Below are 13,733 nucleotides of genomic sequence, written 5' to 3'. Positions count from 1 at the left end.
CATCTTATAAAAGCGCATATGATTTTGCACGGGGGGAAACAGCAGTTTCCCCCATGCTGTTCTCGCGATAGTGAATGAGTTCTCATGAGGTCTGATGGTGTAAAAGTGTGCGGCTTCCTTTGCTCTCTTCTCTCCTGCCCCTTTGCCTTCCGCCATGATTATAAGTTTCCTGAGGCTTCCCCAGTCATATGGAACTGTGAGTCAATTAAACCTCCTTTCTTTATAAATTACCCAGTCTCAGTAGTTCTCTCTTTTTTTCTCTCTCTCTCACTTTTTCGAGACAGAGTCTCGCTCTGTGGCCAAGGCTGGAGTGCAGTGGCACGATCTCAGCTCACTGCAATCTCCACCTCCCAGGTTCAAGGCATTCTCCTGCCTCAGCCTCCCGAGTAGCTGGGATTACAGGTATGCACCACCACACCTGGCTAATTTTTGTATTTTTAGTAGAGACGGGGTTTCACCATGTTGGCCAGGCTAGTCTAGAACTCCTGACCTCAGGTGATCTGCCCACCTCGGCCTCCCAAAGTGCTAGGATTACAGACATGAGCCAGCACACCCGGCCTCAGGTAGTTCTTTATAGCAGTGTGGAAACAGACTAATACAGTGACCTTGGCCATGGCATCCATCGCTGACCATAGTTACACTTGGGTGTGAGCATTTGGTTTCTGCTTCATGATGGCAGACCCTATCTGTCTGGTCTGCCCACGATCGAAGCCGCCACCTGCCCCCTGAGGGTGACCAGGAAACGGCCTTTGAACTGATTTTCTTATGAGGCTACAGGAGGACAGGGCAGTAAGGTCCTCTCATGGTGACCACCCTAGACAGGTTGGTGTGCAGTGTCTGGTCCAGCCCACCCCTCTGGCCTCCACATGCCCGGCTTCAGAATCAGCCCTCCCAGAGACAGACCTCCAATGCCTGCGTCTATTCTTCTGTGTCCCCCAGGGCCTCAGCCTCTCGCCTCACACTGAGGATCGATGGCCGAAACATGATCACAAAGAGTGAATCACCAGCCCCCCGACAAGCTATGGGACCCCTCCTTGGATAAAGACTCTGGCCCAGTGTTCCTCACTCTGGGCTGCCCATGCCCCTGGGATCCTTGGAGCTCCACCTGGAATTTGGGGTCTAGACTCAGCACCCTCCTGGTACCTCAATTTTACCCCTACAGTAAAGAATTTAAAGCATTATTCTTGGATGAAAACTAATGCAGATCCATCAAGAAGCAGGGTGCAAAATCATACGTGCTTTTATAAAATGCAAAACCTTGAAGAAACTGCCTGCTCCGCCTCCAGACCTTTTACTTCATTTCTGCTGTGGCATCCATACCGCACGCCCAGGTGACAGGCAGCTTCCCCCAGCCATCTCATTCTCATGATACACCCACAAGACTGGGGCTCAAGTGGTTCCCATTTAAGGGATGAAGCACCTGAGGCTCAGGAAGGTAAAGTGATTTGCCCGAGGTCACACAGCAACCAGGAAGTGCTGGAGGTCTTAACCATTACACTTCCCTGTCTCTCTGAAAGCAACAACTTGGGGAGGGTTGTCTAAAGGCACTCTTTTAGAATATTCTAAAATATTCCCATGGAATTCTAGGAGTGAGGGGAGGCCCACATGAGAGGGTTTCAGGCTCCCCTTCTCCTCCCCTCCAGGTGCTCCAAAAAGTTGAGCTTCTGCCCAGGGTTTCATCGGAAGGAAAAGCCCTGCTTCAGAAGTGGAGTCAGAGACACAGAGCTGGGCCCTCCTCATACCCTAGTGAGGGAACTCCAGCCATGCCCATGCTGGGGCCCCACCCCCGGAGAAGCTGACCCAGCGGAGAGACAAGAGCCCAGGCATCTGCGCTGTTCCTCAGCCCCAGGGCCCTTCCTGCCCAGGCCTCCGCTCCCGAGCCCTCCTACCTGAAGTCCTCAGAGGCGAGCACCTCATAGTAGTAGAGAAGTTTGCACTTGGGGCCAGGGCTGTGCAGAGCCGTCAGGACGTCGTCCACGCCCGGGAGGCTGCAGGCCACACTGCCGGGGGGGCTGTGCATTTGCCACTGGAGCAGGTAGACGCCGGGCCACCGGGTCACATGGGAGCCCTGAAACACAGCAGCCCCGCCCTGAGGCCCTGGGTCCTCCTGAGGACAGGTCGAGGGGGCTGAGCCGTCGTGGGCTTCTCATCACCAGGCTTGGAAATTGGGGCTCTTCTCCCTCTGTCCCTTTCTCCCGTCCACCAGCAAATCCTCCTGTCAGGGCCTCTGGAAGCCGTCCTTGCTATTACCCCCGTATCCCTGGGACCAGAGCCTCCCTCTTAATCTGGGAAGGAGCTGATGCCTGGGCGGGTGGTGCAACTTCAGGACAACAGAGGTGCTTAAACACCTGGATTTTATGGGTTTTTGCTCTGCTGAGCGGGATTTGCAAACCAAGGGGATTAGGAGAGGGATTTGGGCCAGGAGCTCACAGGCACTTAGAGAGAATCTGTGGAGGGGTCAGGGAGAGTGAGAAAGGGAAGTGTCTGTTTTTACAAGAAGAGCCATTGTGGGTTGCTCTGGGTTGAGAAGTTCAGTGGGACCCAGGGGTGGCCGTGAAGGACATGCAGGACGGCCCTCCACCCTCTCCCCACTGGGAACTTTAGTGACATCTGCAGCGTCTGCCAGTGTTCATGGAGCTGGTGCTGCATGTGCATGTGTCATTTGGGGAGTCAGAGTGACGTTCCACCTGCAATACTGGCCTCCTGGAGAATGTGGGGTCAACAGGGACAGCCCATATTCCGGTTACACATCCAAGTTCTGTTCCAAGACTATAGTTTCTTTTTTTTTTTTTTTTTTTCCTGAGATGGAGTTTCACTCTGTCACCCAGGCTGGAGTGTGATGGCACAATCTCAGCTCACTGCAACATCCACCTTCCGGGTTCAAGCGATTCTCCTGCCTTAGCCTCCCGAGTAACTGGGATTACAGGCACATGCCACCATGCCTGGCTATTTTTTTTGTTTGTTTGTATTTTTAGTAGAGACAGGGTTTCACCATGTTGGCCAGGCTGGTCTCGAACTCCTTACTTCAGTTGATCCACCTGCCTCGGCCTCCCAGAGTGCTGGGATTACAGGCGTGAGCCACTGCGCCCTGCCCAAGACCTACAGTTTATTTTGTATCAGTTCTGAAACCACAGTGTGCATCAAAAATCTTGACTACTGACCTCAGAACCTTAGCACCTCCCCTTCCATCCAAACTAACTTCTAGCCCCTCCTCAGCACTCATGCTGCCCGCGTGTCCACCTGCCTTCTCCCTGCGGCTTCAATTTTGTTCTTTCTATTCCTTCCACCTGGAACATCATCCCCTCTCAACCCCTCCCAGATCCAGCCACAACTCAAGGTCTTCGTCCACACTGAAGCCACTTGAATGCATGCAGGCAACCTAGACTTCAAATTTCAACATGCTCATCCTTCCCCCTGCACGAGTTAATGCAGTGGGTTGAACAGTGTACCCCCAAAATTCATGTCCAACCAGAACCTCAGAATATTATCTTATTTGGAAATAGGGTCTTTATGGTTAAGGATTTAGGGTGTGGCCAGCCATGGTGGTTCACACCTCTAATCCCAGCACTTTGGGAGGCTGCTTGAGCTCAGGCATTCAAGACCAGCCTGGGCAACATAGCAAGACCCCGTCTCTACTAAAAATACAAAACTTAGCTGGGCATGGTGGCGGGCACTTATAGTTCCAGCAACTCAGGAGGCTGAGATGGGAGGATCACTTGAGCCCAGGAGATGGAGGCTGTGGTGAGCTGTGATCACATCACTGCACTCCCAGCCCCACAACAGTGTCCTGATCATGGATAGAGTGAGACCCTGTCTCAACCAAAAAAAAAACAAAACAAAACAAAAAACAAGAACCGGATTTAGGGTGGGGCCTAAATGCGATGGCTAGTGTCCTTGCAGCAGAGAAGGGAGTTTTGAGACTCAGAAGAGAGACAGACAGAGAAGAAACCCCTTTAAGGACAGAGGCAGAGATTGGGGTGATGCATCTACCCGCCAATGACACCCAGGATTGCCAGGGGCCACCTAAGGCTAGGACAGAGGCGTAGAATGAACCCCTTCCTAGAGCCTTCAGAGGGAACGTGGCCCTGCCAACACCTTGGTTTTGGACTTGTGACCTCCCGAACTGCGAGACAATAAATTGTTGTTGTTTTCGGCCATGTAGTTTGTGGTAACTCATTACTGCAACCCCAAGAAACAAATACAGTTAGATCCTGTTAGAAGTCCCGTTTCTCAGATGGGGAAAACTGAGGTTCCAGACCCTGTGCTCCTCCCCAAGACACCAGCCACCTCTCAGCAGAGCACCCTGTGCTTTCTCGATTTTGCACCAGCTGCCGTTGGGCAGGTGAGCACTTCATTACGTGAGACCCTGTGTGTCTTTCCTCTGCCCTGTCCTGCAGGGTTCCTGAGGCTGGGGACCAGCAGCCCAGTTTGTCCTCCGCTGTATCCCCAGAAGCCTGGCACGTGGTGGACGCTCAGTGCTGCTTGGCGAGCGAATGAGCGGTCCAGAGAATGCAAACCTGGATGCTCTCCCCTTCCCGGCAGACGAGGGGCGCCTCCACACGACTGTAATCCCTGCCCAGGACCCAGCCTTTGTCGATCAGCTGCCCACTGGCCCTGGTCCCTGGCTCCCGGGCGCCCGGCCTGGGCACCTTCTTGGCATGGTACAGGCTGAACACCACGTCCCCTCGCAGAATGTCGAAGTCCCAGGTGATGACCGACTCCCCTTCCAGAATCTCCATGGCCACCTGCGTGGAGACAGGCGAGGTCTGAGTCACAGCCGAGACAGGAGAGCTGGGGTTGGGAAGACGGTGGCAGGAGGGACTGTGGGTGCCCCCTGGGGTCTCCTTTCCCAGGCCACATGCTCGTTCCTTACAGGAATGCCCTCCTCTCCTTAGTTTTCTCCTGAGACCTCACCTGCAACAGATCACTGGCATAAGAATCCTCATCTCTGCCAGGTTTGGTGGCTCACACCTGTAATCCCAACACTCTGGGAGGCCAAGGCAGGTGGATCACTTGAAGTCAGGGGTTCGAGACCAGCCTGGCCAACATGGTGAAACCCCATCTCTACTAAAAATACAAAAAAAACCACACAAAACAAAAAACAGCCAGGCGTGCTGGCTGGCTCCTATAATCCCAGCTACTCGGGAGACTGAGGCAGGAGAATCACTTGAACCTGGGAGGAGAGAGAGAGAGGCCAGGTGCCATGGCTCCCACCTATAATCCCAGCACTTTGGGAGGCCAAGGCCATCGGATCACCTGAGGTCAAGAGTTCAAGACCAGCCTGGTCAACATGGTGAAACCCTGTCTCTACTAAAAATACAAAAATTAGCTGGACACAGTGGCATGTGCCTGTAATTCCAGCTACTTGGGAAGCTGAGGCAGGAGAATCGCTTGAACCCGGGAGGCGGAGGTTGCAGTGAGCTGAGATCGTGCCACTGCACTCCAGCCTGGACAACAGACTGAGACTCTATCTCAAAAAAAAAATAAAGAATCCTCATCTCAAGCTGTTTTGGGGTCACCTGACCTAAGATGACAGACCCCCAGCCCAGTGGGCCCTCCACGGCCAGGCCCAGGCACCTCATGGGGGGCTCCGCGGAGCACACTGGCTGAATGGTAGGTCTCGCTCCACTGCCACAGCTGGTCCGCGTGCTCCTGCTCCTCTTCCGTCATATAGAGGGACTTGGGGACCAGCCCTCCCTCAGGGACATTACACTGTAGGCCAGAGATAAAGGGCAGCGGGTCAGGGCCAGTCGAGGTCTGGCTGGCCTGACCCACAGGAGGGTGCTGCGTGACCCCCGAAGCCGTTCATAACAGCAACCTCTTACTGAGTAGGCTGTGGGCTTCCATGACCCCATTTAATCCCCAGGTCCACCCGTGCAGTGGAGACTATTATTCTTCCCGTTTCACAGAGGAAGGAATGGAGGCGTGGGCAAGTCACAGCAGAAAGTGAGTGTGCCAGGGCACAAACCCACGTTCGTCACAGCCCCATGCTCATGTCCCTTTACCCTGTGCTGGACTGACAGCCAGGTTGGGGGCCTCTCCACACCGCAGCCCATAGCAGCTGCCTCTCCCCCTCAGAAGCGGGGGTGGAGCAGTCACTGCACTGAAATCGACAGATTTCCCCAAACCAAAGGCCCCCTGGATGGGCAGGCCTTGGCAGACCCACCTGCCACCACCAAACAATGATTCCCCCCACCCCGTTTCACTTGTAGAAACACTGGGATTAGCAAAGCAAGGCCACCGTTCAGTGTCCTTCCACAAGCCACTCTCAGCTCTGGAGAACCGTTTGCTAAAAATAAGTCGTGTGTGCCACGTACCACAAATGGAGAGAACAGGCAAGCCTGGAAAAATTCCTAGGAAAAGACTTTTTTAAAATCCAGCAATGATGCAAGTTCACTGTCTGGTATTTCTGTTAGAAACAAAGAGGGCCCAGGCCACTGGGGGCCATGTGAGATGACAGGGTTGTGACCTAGGGTCACCTCAGCCTGTCATTTCATCCCCAGGGGAGGCAATAAAGGGGCCTGGACACTGCCTCCCTTGAAGGGGGATCCTGATGGTCTCAGGCTGTGTGACTGTGCGTTGCAGACTAGCCACAGCGCCACGGTCCAGAGCTGCAGAGACATTGGAGTCACCTCCCCTGCAGTGAGTGAGCAGGTAAAGTTGTTGCTGCTTGGCAATGTCTTTGATGGGAATACAGAATGGGTCAGCCTTTGACTGGCCCAGTCTTTAGGCTTCCAGAAACTTCTATCTCACTCACTATGTTTGGAGGACCCAAAGGAAGGCCCAACCTCAAAACAGCACCACCTCTCTTTGAAGCAGCTTCTAAAGCAAGCCCTGTGGCTGCTGAGAGCCAGCAAGACCCTCCCCAGGCAGAGTGCACGTGCCGCACCCAGCCCGCTCCACCTCCCAGCCCCGCTCCACCTCCCAGCCCCGCTCCACCTCCCAGCCCCGCTCCACCTCCCAGCCCCACTCCAGGAATCCCAGCCTCCCAGCCCCGCTCCACCTCCCAGCCCCACTCCACCTCCCAGCCCCACTCCAGGAATCCCAGCCTCCCAGCCCCGCTCCACCTCCCAGCCCCGCTCCACCTCCCAGCCCCGCTCCACCTCCCAGCCCCGCTCCACCTCCCAGCCCCGCTCCACCTCCCAGCCCGGCTCCACCTCCCAGCCTCGCTCCACCTCCCAGCCCCGCTCCACCTCCCAGCCCCGCTCCAGGACTCCCAGCCTCCCAGCCAGCCGCGCCACCTCCTCGAGCCCAGCTCTGGCTGCGGACGCGGAAGCCTCACCACGCTCTCTCCCCCAAGGAAGTCAGGGATGACTTCTCTATCCAGATAGTCCACAAGGCCTCCGGGTCCCTGGTAGTTGCTGCCACTGTAGATGAGGAACTTCCGCCGGGTGTTCTCGTTGATGAAGGGGCTGATCTGAAACCAGGATATACGGCAAGATGGATATATTTTTTTACTGAGATATAATTCATACAACATAGAATTAATCATTGTAAAGCGCCCAGTTCAGCAGCTTTCAGTGCACTCACTACATTGTACAGCCAGCACCTCTACCTGTTTATCACCCCAGAGGGAAACTCCACTCCCACCCCACAGTCACTTCCCATCTCCCCTCCCCCAGCCCGGAGCAACCACCCATCTACGCTCTGTTTCTGTGGATTTGCCTATTCTGCGCGTTTTTTGTTTTTGTTTTTGTTTTGGAGACAGAGTCTCGCTCCGTCGCCCAGGCGGGAGTGCAATGGCGCGATCTTGGCTCACTGCAACCTCCGCCTCCCAGGTTCAAGCGATTCTCCTGCCTCAGTCTCCTGAGTACCTGGGATTACAGGCTCCCACCACCACGCCTGGCTAATTTTTGTATTTTGATTTTGTACTTTTGTATTTTCACCATGTTGGCCAGGCTGGTCTCAAACTCCTGAACTCAGGTGATCTGCCCACCTCAGCCTCCCAAAGTACTAGGATTACAGGTGTGAGCCACCGTGCCCGTGCCTATTCTGTACATTTCATATAAAGGAGATCACACAGTACATGGACTTCCCCGTCTGGCCCCTTTCACTGAGCATCATGTTTTCAAGGTCCCTCTGTGTTAGAGCATGGATCAGTGCTTCCTTCTTTTCTTTTTTTTTTTTCTTTTTGAGATGGAGTCTCGCTCTATTGCCCAGGTTGGAGTGCAGTGGCATGATCCCGGCTCACTGCAAGCTCCGCCTCCCGAGTTCATGCCATTCTCCTGCCTCAGGCTCCCGAGTAGCTGGGACAACAGGCACCCCCCACCACACCCGTTTTTTTTGTTTTGTTTTGTTTTGTTTTTTTGTATTTTTAGTAGAGACGGGGTTTCACCGTGTCAGTCAGGATAGTCTCGATCTCCTGACCTCGTGATCCGCCCGCCTCGGCCTCCCAAAGTGCTGTGATTACAGGCATGAGCCACCGCACCCGGCCGCTTCCTTCTTATGGATGAATGCTATTCCATTACATGGATGGAACAGTATTCCACAGTTTGTTTATTCCAGCTGGAATCCATTTTAACACTGAGCTCTAAGCCACACGTTGATAAAGAAGGAAGTGGGAGAGAGAGAAGGAAGGAAGGAGCCCTTGGCATGTCAGGAAACAGGCCAGTTCTACAAGGAATGTCGCAAGCAAGAGATGGATGAGGAACCTATAATCCCCCCATGCAGGGTCCTCTCCTGTCCCCAGCCCCATTACCCTCTATGCTGTGCTGGGCCCTCTCCTGTCCCCAGCCCCACTGCCCCCTGTGCTGTGCTGGGCCCCAGGAGGCTGAGGCTGACCCCCTAGTAACTCCCTGCCCCCACCCCCGGCCCAGCTTTCCCCAGGATTCTGCAAGGACATTCCCTCCTCTTGGGGGTGGCCAGGCTTACTACAGTCACTGGTGCTTGGGGTCTCTCCTTCCCCTGCCCACACCTCTACAAGGAACCCCTTCAGGACACCCCTCATTTGAACCATCTGGGTGAGGTCCACATCCAGCCAGGACCCCGGCCAATGCACTCGCATTCCCAAAACCACCCCAAACAGCAGGTGAACTTAATTTTCCCGGAGATTAGGACAATTAGGGAAAAAAAGCTTCAGAAGCAGCTCCTGCCGCCTGGCCTCACCTGAACAGAGCCTTGAAGCACCCACAAAAGCTAGACAACTTCCTGGCCCCTAAATCTGTCCCCCACCCTCCCCTGCTACTGAACCCTCCATGGGTCCCTACTGCCCCAGGACAAGGTCCCATCTTCACCACGGGCCCCTGTACATCTTCCAGCCTCCTCAGGTGCCATCGTCCCTTTCACTCCTCTTTGCTCAGTCACCCTGGACTGTTTCTTCAATTCCTCCAAAACATCAAGCTGCGTCCAGCCTCCTGGCCTTTGCCCACGCTGTGCGGTGGCCGGCTGCACCCTTCTCTTGTGTATGTGTGCACATGCACACGTGCATGCACACGTGTACCCACCGGGTTACAACATAAAGTATATTTCAGGTCAGGCTCAGTGGCTCACACCCATAATACGAACACTTTTTGAGAAGCCAAAGCAAGAGGATCGCTTGAGCCCAGGAATTTGAGACCCACGCTAATAGGCATGGGAGTTCTTTTTGGGGCCACAGAAATGTTCTGAGATTGGCTAGTGGTGACGGTTGCTTAACTCAGTGAATACACTAAAAACCACTAGGGTCTATACTTCAAAAGTGTGACCTTTTTGCTTTGTGAGTTTCATCTCCAAAAAGTTATTAAATGAAATGAAACAGGAAAAGAACAGAGCTGCTCGCAGAGGGGCCCCTTCCCTTCCCTTCCCATCCCATCCCATCCCATCCCATCCCATCCCATCCCATCCCACCCCCGGGAAGGGCCTGGCCCAGGTTCCAGCTCTTACCAGCGTCCAGAGCACGGGGAAGACGCGGGGCGCTCGCACGATGAGCAGCCGACCCAGGGTCTCTGGGTAATTGTCCTCAACCACCTCAATCATCCGCAGCAGGGCCTTCACCCCCGGCCGCCACAGGTGCCGCATGTTGAGTCCCTCCAGGTCCAGCAGGCAGGTCCAGGAGCTGTGCAGAAACGGCCCCAGCTCCACCTGGCTCTGCTGGCTCCCAAGGCCACCAACACCCTCCCCACGGGGGATGAACAGGGAGGCTCTGAGAGTCAGGGCTGTGAGCAGAGGAGGTGCTTCTGCCACAGTAGGGAGCCCATGCGGTGAAGAGAGTCAGAGTGTGGACTTCAGGGCTGAGCGCCCACATTCAAGTCTCACCTCCACCCTTGAGAGCTCTGGGTCAGGGCCACAGACCCACTTCCTCACAGGACAGTGGCAAACGTAGTAACAGTCCCCATCTGAAACAACTGCTGTTAGGATCGAGTGAGATGGTATATACAAAGCTGTCTGCAAGGACGGGCACACCGCATACCCTCAGTTAAAACTGGTTATCACAAGTGGCCATTTAGGCCTAGTGTTCCACTATTGGAACGCTAAGCGTGTGGGAGTTATTTCTATCCTACTGCTCACCAAGGTCTGATGGCAAAAATTCAAAACATTGCAACCTCAGGCATAAATGAGTTAATTGTTGAAAAGATGCTAACTACTGAATAGAGCAGAGGTGCCGAGAGCATGCACTCCACAGTCAGATGGCCAGGGTTCAAATCCCAGTTCTGCCACTTGCTGTGTGAGCTTGGTGGAGTCCTGAACCTCTCTGTGCCTCCGTTTCATTAGTACTCATTCATTAGGAAAATAACTGTTTGACTGCAGTGGCTGGTGCCTGGGAACCTTTCCCTCCCAGATTGTTTCCTTAAACCTGTACATACCTCTCCAAAGCATCCCTTCATGACACCCCCTCATTTGAACCATCTGGGATGAATTATGCTTCCAGCCAGGACACTAATGGATTGATTCCCAGTCCCACCCCAACATACGTGTCCTTAGAAAATCTCTAGAGATAGACCAGGCGCGGTGGCTCACACCTGTAATCCCAGCACTTTGGGAGGCTGAGGCGGGTGGATCACAAGGTCAGGAGATCAAGACCATCCTGGCTAACATGGTGAAACCCTGTCTCTACTAAAAATACAAAAATTAGCCGGGCGTGGTGGTGTGTGCCTGTAGTCCCAGCTACTTGGGAGGCTGAGGCAGGAGAATGGCGTGAACCCGGGAGGTGGAGCTTGCAGTGAGCCGAGATTGTGCCACTGCACTCCAGTCTGGGCGACAGAGGCTCTGTCTCAAAAAAAAGAAAAAAAGAAAGAAAATCTCTGGAGACAAGCCTGGCCAACGTGGTGAAACCCCATCTCTTCTAAAAATACAGAAATTAGCCAGGTGTGGCAGTGGGCGCCTACAATCCCAGCCACTTGGGAGGCTGAGGCATGAGAATCACTTGAACCCGGGAGGTGGAGGTTGGATTGAGCCAAGATTGCACCACTGCACTCCAGCCTGGGTAACAGAATGAGACTCTGTAAAAAAAAAAAAAAAAAAAAAAAAAAAAAAAATCTCCAAACAGCAAAGGAACTTTAATTTTCACAAAGATCTGGATACTGGGGGCTGAAAAGCTGGAACAGCAGGTCTTGCCCGCCCGTGTCTCACAGGGCTGTTTAGGAGGAGGAACTAAATCAAGGTGCTTAGAAGGGCACCTGCTACATAGCAAGTGCAAGATCCATGTTCGCATTATTTTTAAACCATTATTATTTTTGAGAATCAATTTTTAAAAGCCTCTTTACAGGCCGGGAGCAGAGGCTGACGCCTATAATCCCAACATGTTGGAAACAAAAAAACAAAAATTAGCTGGGCACGGTGGTGCACACCTGTAGTCCCAGATACTTGGGAGGCTGAGGTGTGAGGATTGCTTGAGCCCAGCAGGTCAAGGCTGCAGTGAGCTATGATTGCACCAATGCACTCTAGCTTGGGTGACATAGTGAGAGCCTGTCTCAAAAAATAAAAAAATAAAAAAGTCACTTTTACAGAAGAGGAAGCTGCTGCTCAGAAAGGTTTGCTGCCTTTTGGGGCGATGCCACCAAAAGTACTGGCTCCAGGAAACAGCTCAGGAACAGAAATGTGGGGGAGTCAGAGGACAGTGGGTTCCTGGATGTGCCATGACAGAGCCAAGGCAGAACTCGTGGTGGAGAGCTGATCTCAAAAAGCAAAGTCAAGGAGACTGTTGAGCAGAGTGGGAGGATAAAGTCTTTGAGCCGGAAGCTGGACAAGACCCCAGGTTCAAATCCCGCTCTGTCCTGACCAGTTCACAAGCTTCTATGGGGGCCACCATTCTGAGTCTCAGTTTCCTCATGCATAAGAAATGGGGATGCTTATGGGCCCTGCCTGAAGACCCAGAAGACCACTGTAGAAACTGGGGGAGAATGAAGCTCCTGGCACGCTGCCTGGCATAGTACACACGCACGGTGGACCCCTCTTCATCCTCCGTCTTTGCTGTTTAGGGGGGATTTGTCCCCAGCCCAGGTTCTTGCCTGATGGGACGGCCCAGCTGCCTTGTGCTCCCCTCACACCGCTTCTGTCCTTCCTCATTGACGGAGAGAACCTGGAAGGGAGACAGTGCTCCTGAACACCCACCTCGCTCCTCCACCCCGTGCAGCCCTTCCCAGGCCCGGCCCCGGCCACAGGGTCCAGGAACGAGACCCCTGACTCACGTGCCGCAGCAGCACCTCCTCCCCCACAGCCTTCATCAAGCCTTTGGTGTCCATCTGGCCCAGGCGGAGGATGTAGAGGGGGCGGCCGTCTTTGTGGATGGGGCCGAGCAAAAAGAAGAGCCCATTATTTAGAGGACTGCTTACAAGGGGGCAGGTCACAGCTGCAGGTGAGGGCTTCACCCCCTCAGGCTGCAACCCACCAAGGCCCGATCCAGCCTTCACTTACTAGCACCCTGCCTGCTTCCAAGAGGGGCTGACGCCACTTATTATGAAAGGCAGAAAAACAGAAGTGTTACGAGGAGGATAAGGGCCAGCGCAGTGACTCCCACCTATAACGCCAGCATTGTGGGGGGCTGAGGCAGGAGGATTGCTTCAACTCAGGAGTTTGAGACCAGCCTGGGCAACATAGTGAGATCCCTTCTCTACAAAACATTTTCATTTATTTATTTATTTATTTAAGATAGAGTCTTGCTCTGTCGCCCAGAGTGGAGTGCAGTGGTGCGATCTCGGCTCACTGCAACCTCCGCCTCCAAAGAAAAGCCCAAAAATGCAAGGTTCAAGTGATTCTCCTACCTCAGCCTTCTGAGTAGCTGGGATTACATGCGCCCACCACCATGCCTGGCTAATTTTTGTATTTTTAGTAGAGATGAGGTTTCACCATCTTGGCCAGGCTGGTCTCAAACTCCTGACATCAGGTGATACACCCACCTCAGCCTCCCAAAGTGTTGGGATCACAGGCATGAGCCACCGCACCCGACCCCATAATACTTTTTGTCAACCAATCAATACATAACCTTGTTTTATGTGGGGGTTTTGTTTGTTGGCTGGTTGATTTGTTGGGTTTTGAGACAGTCTCACTGTACCACCCAGGCTGGAGTTCAGTGGAACAATCTCAGCTCTCTGCAACCTCTGCCTCCCAGGTTCAAGCAATTCTCACACCTCAGCCTCCCAAGTAGCTGGGACTACAGGCATGCACCGCCACGCTTGGCTAATTTTTTGTATTTTTAGTAGAGACAGGGTTTCACCATGTTGGCCAGGCTGGTCTCGACCCCCTGGCTTCAAGTGATCTGCCACCTCGGACTTCCAAAGTGCTGAGATTACGGACGTGAGCCCACCGGGCCTGGCCTC

General features: G+C 53.7%; 1 protein-coding gene across 8 annotated transcripts in view; it reads right to left on the bottom strand.

The window, feature by feature from the left end:
* The window catches only part of SEC14L5 (SEC14 like lipid binding 5), an 81,919-nt gene that overhangs the window by 9,785 nt on the left and 58,401 nt on the right, over positions 1-13,733 (bottom strand). For all 8 annotated transcript variants that reach the window (XR_013410913.1, XR_013410914.1, XM_077983894.1 and 5 more), the window contains 7 exon segments: positions 12,606-12,694; positions 12,426-12,496; positions 9,862-10,033; positions 7,283-7,417; positions 5,578-5,712; positions 4,518-4,745; positions 1,890-2,068 (listed from right to left, as the gene is read on the bottom strand). Coding sequence is in view for 6 of the 8 variants with exons in the window: in XM_077983894.1 (XP_077840020.1) it covers positions 1,890-2,068; positions 4,518-4,745; positions 5,578-5,712; positions 7,283-7,417; positions 9,862-10,033; positions 12,426-12,496; positions 12,606-12,694 (1,009 nt within the window). In the remaining 2 variants the exon portion in view is untranslated.

The sequence above is a fragment of the Macaca mulatta genome, chromosome 20 (genome assembly GCF_049350105.2).
Source record: "Macaca mulatta isolate MMU2019108-1 chromosome 20, T2T-MMU8v2.0, whole genome shotgun sequence".
NCBI lineage: Eukaryota > Metazoa > Chordata > Mammalia > Primates > Cercopithecidae > Macaca > Macaca mulatta.
This window is presented reverse-complemented; position numbering and strand designations above follow the sequence as displayed.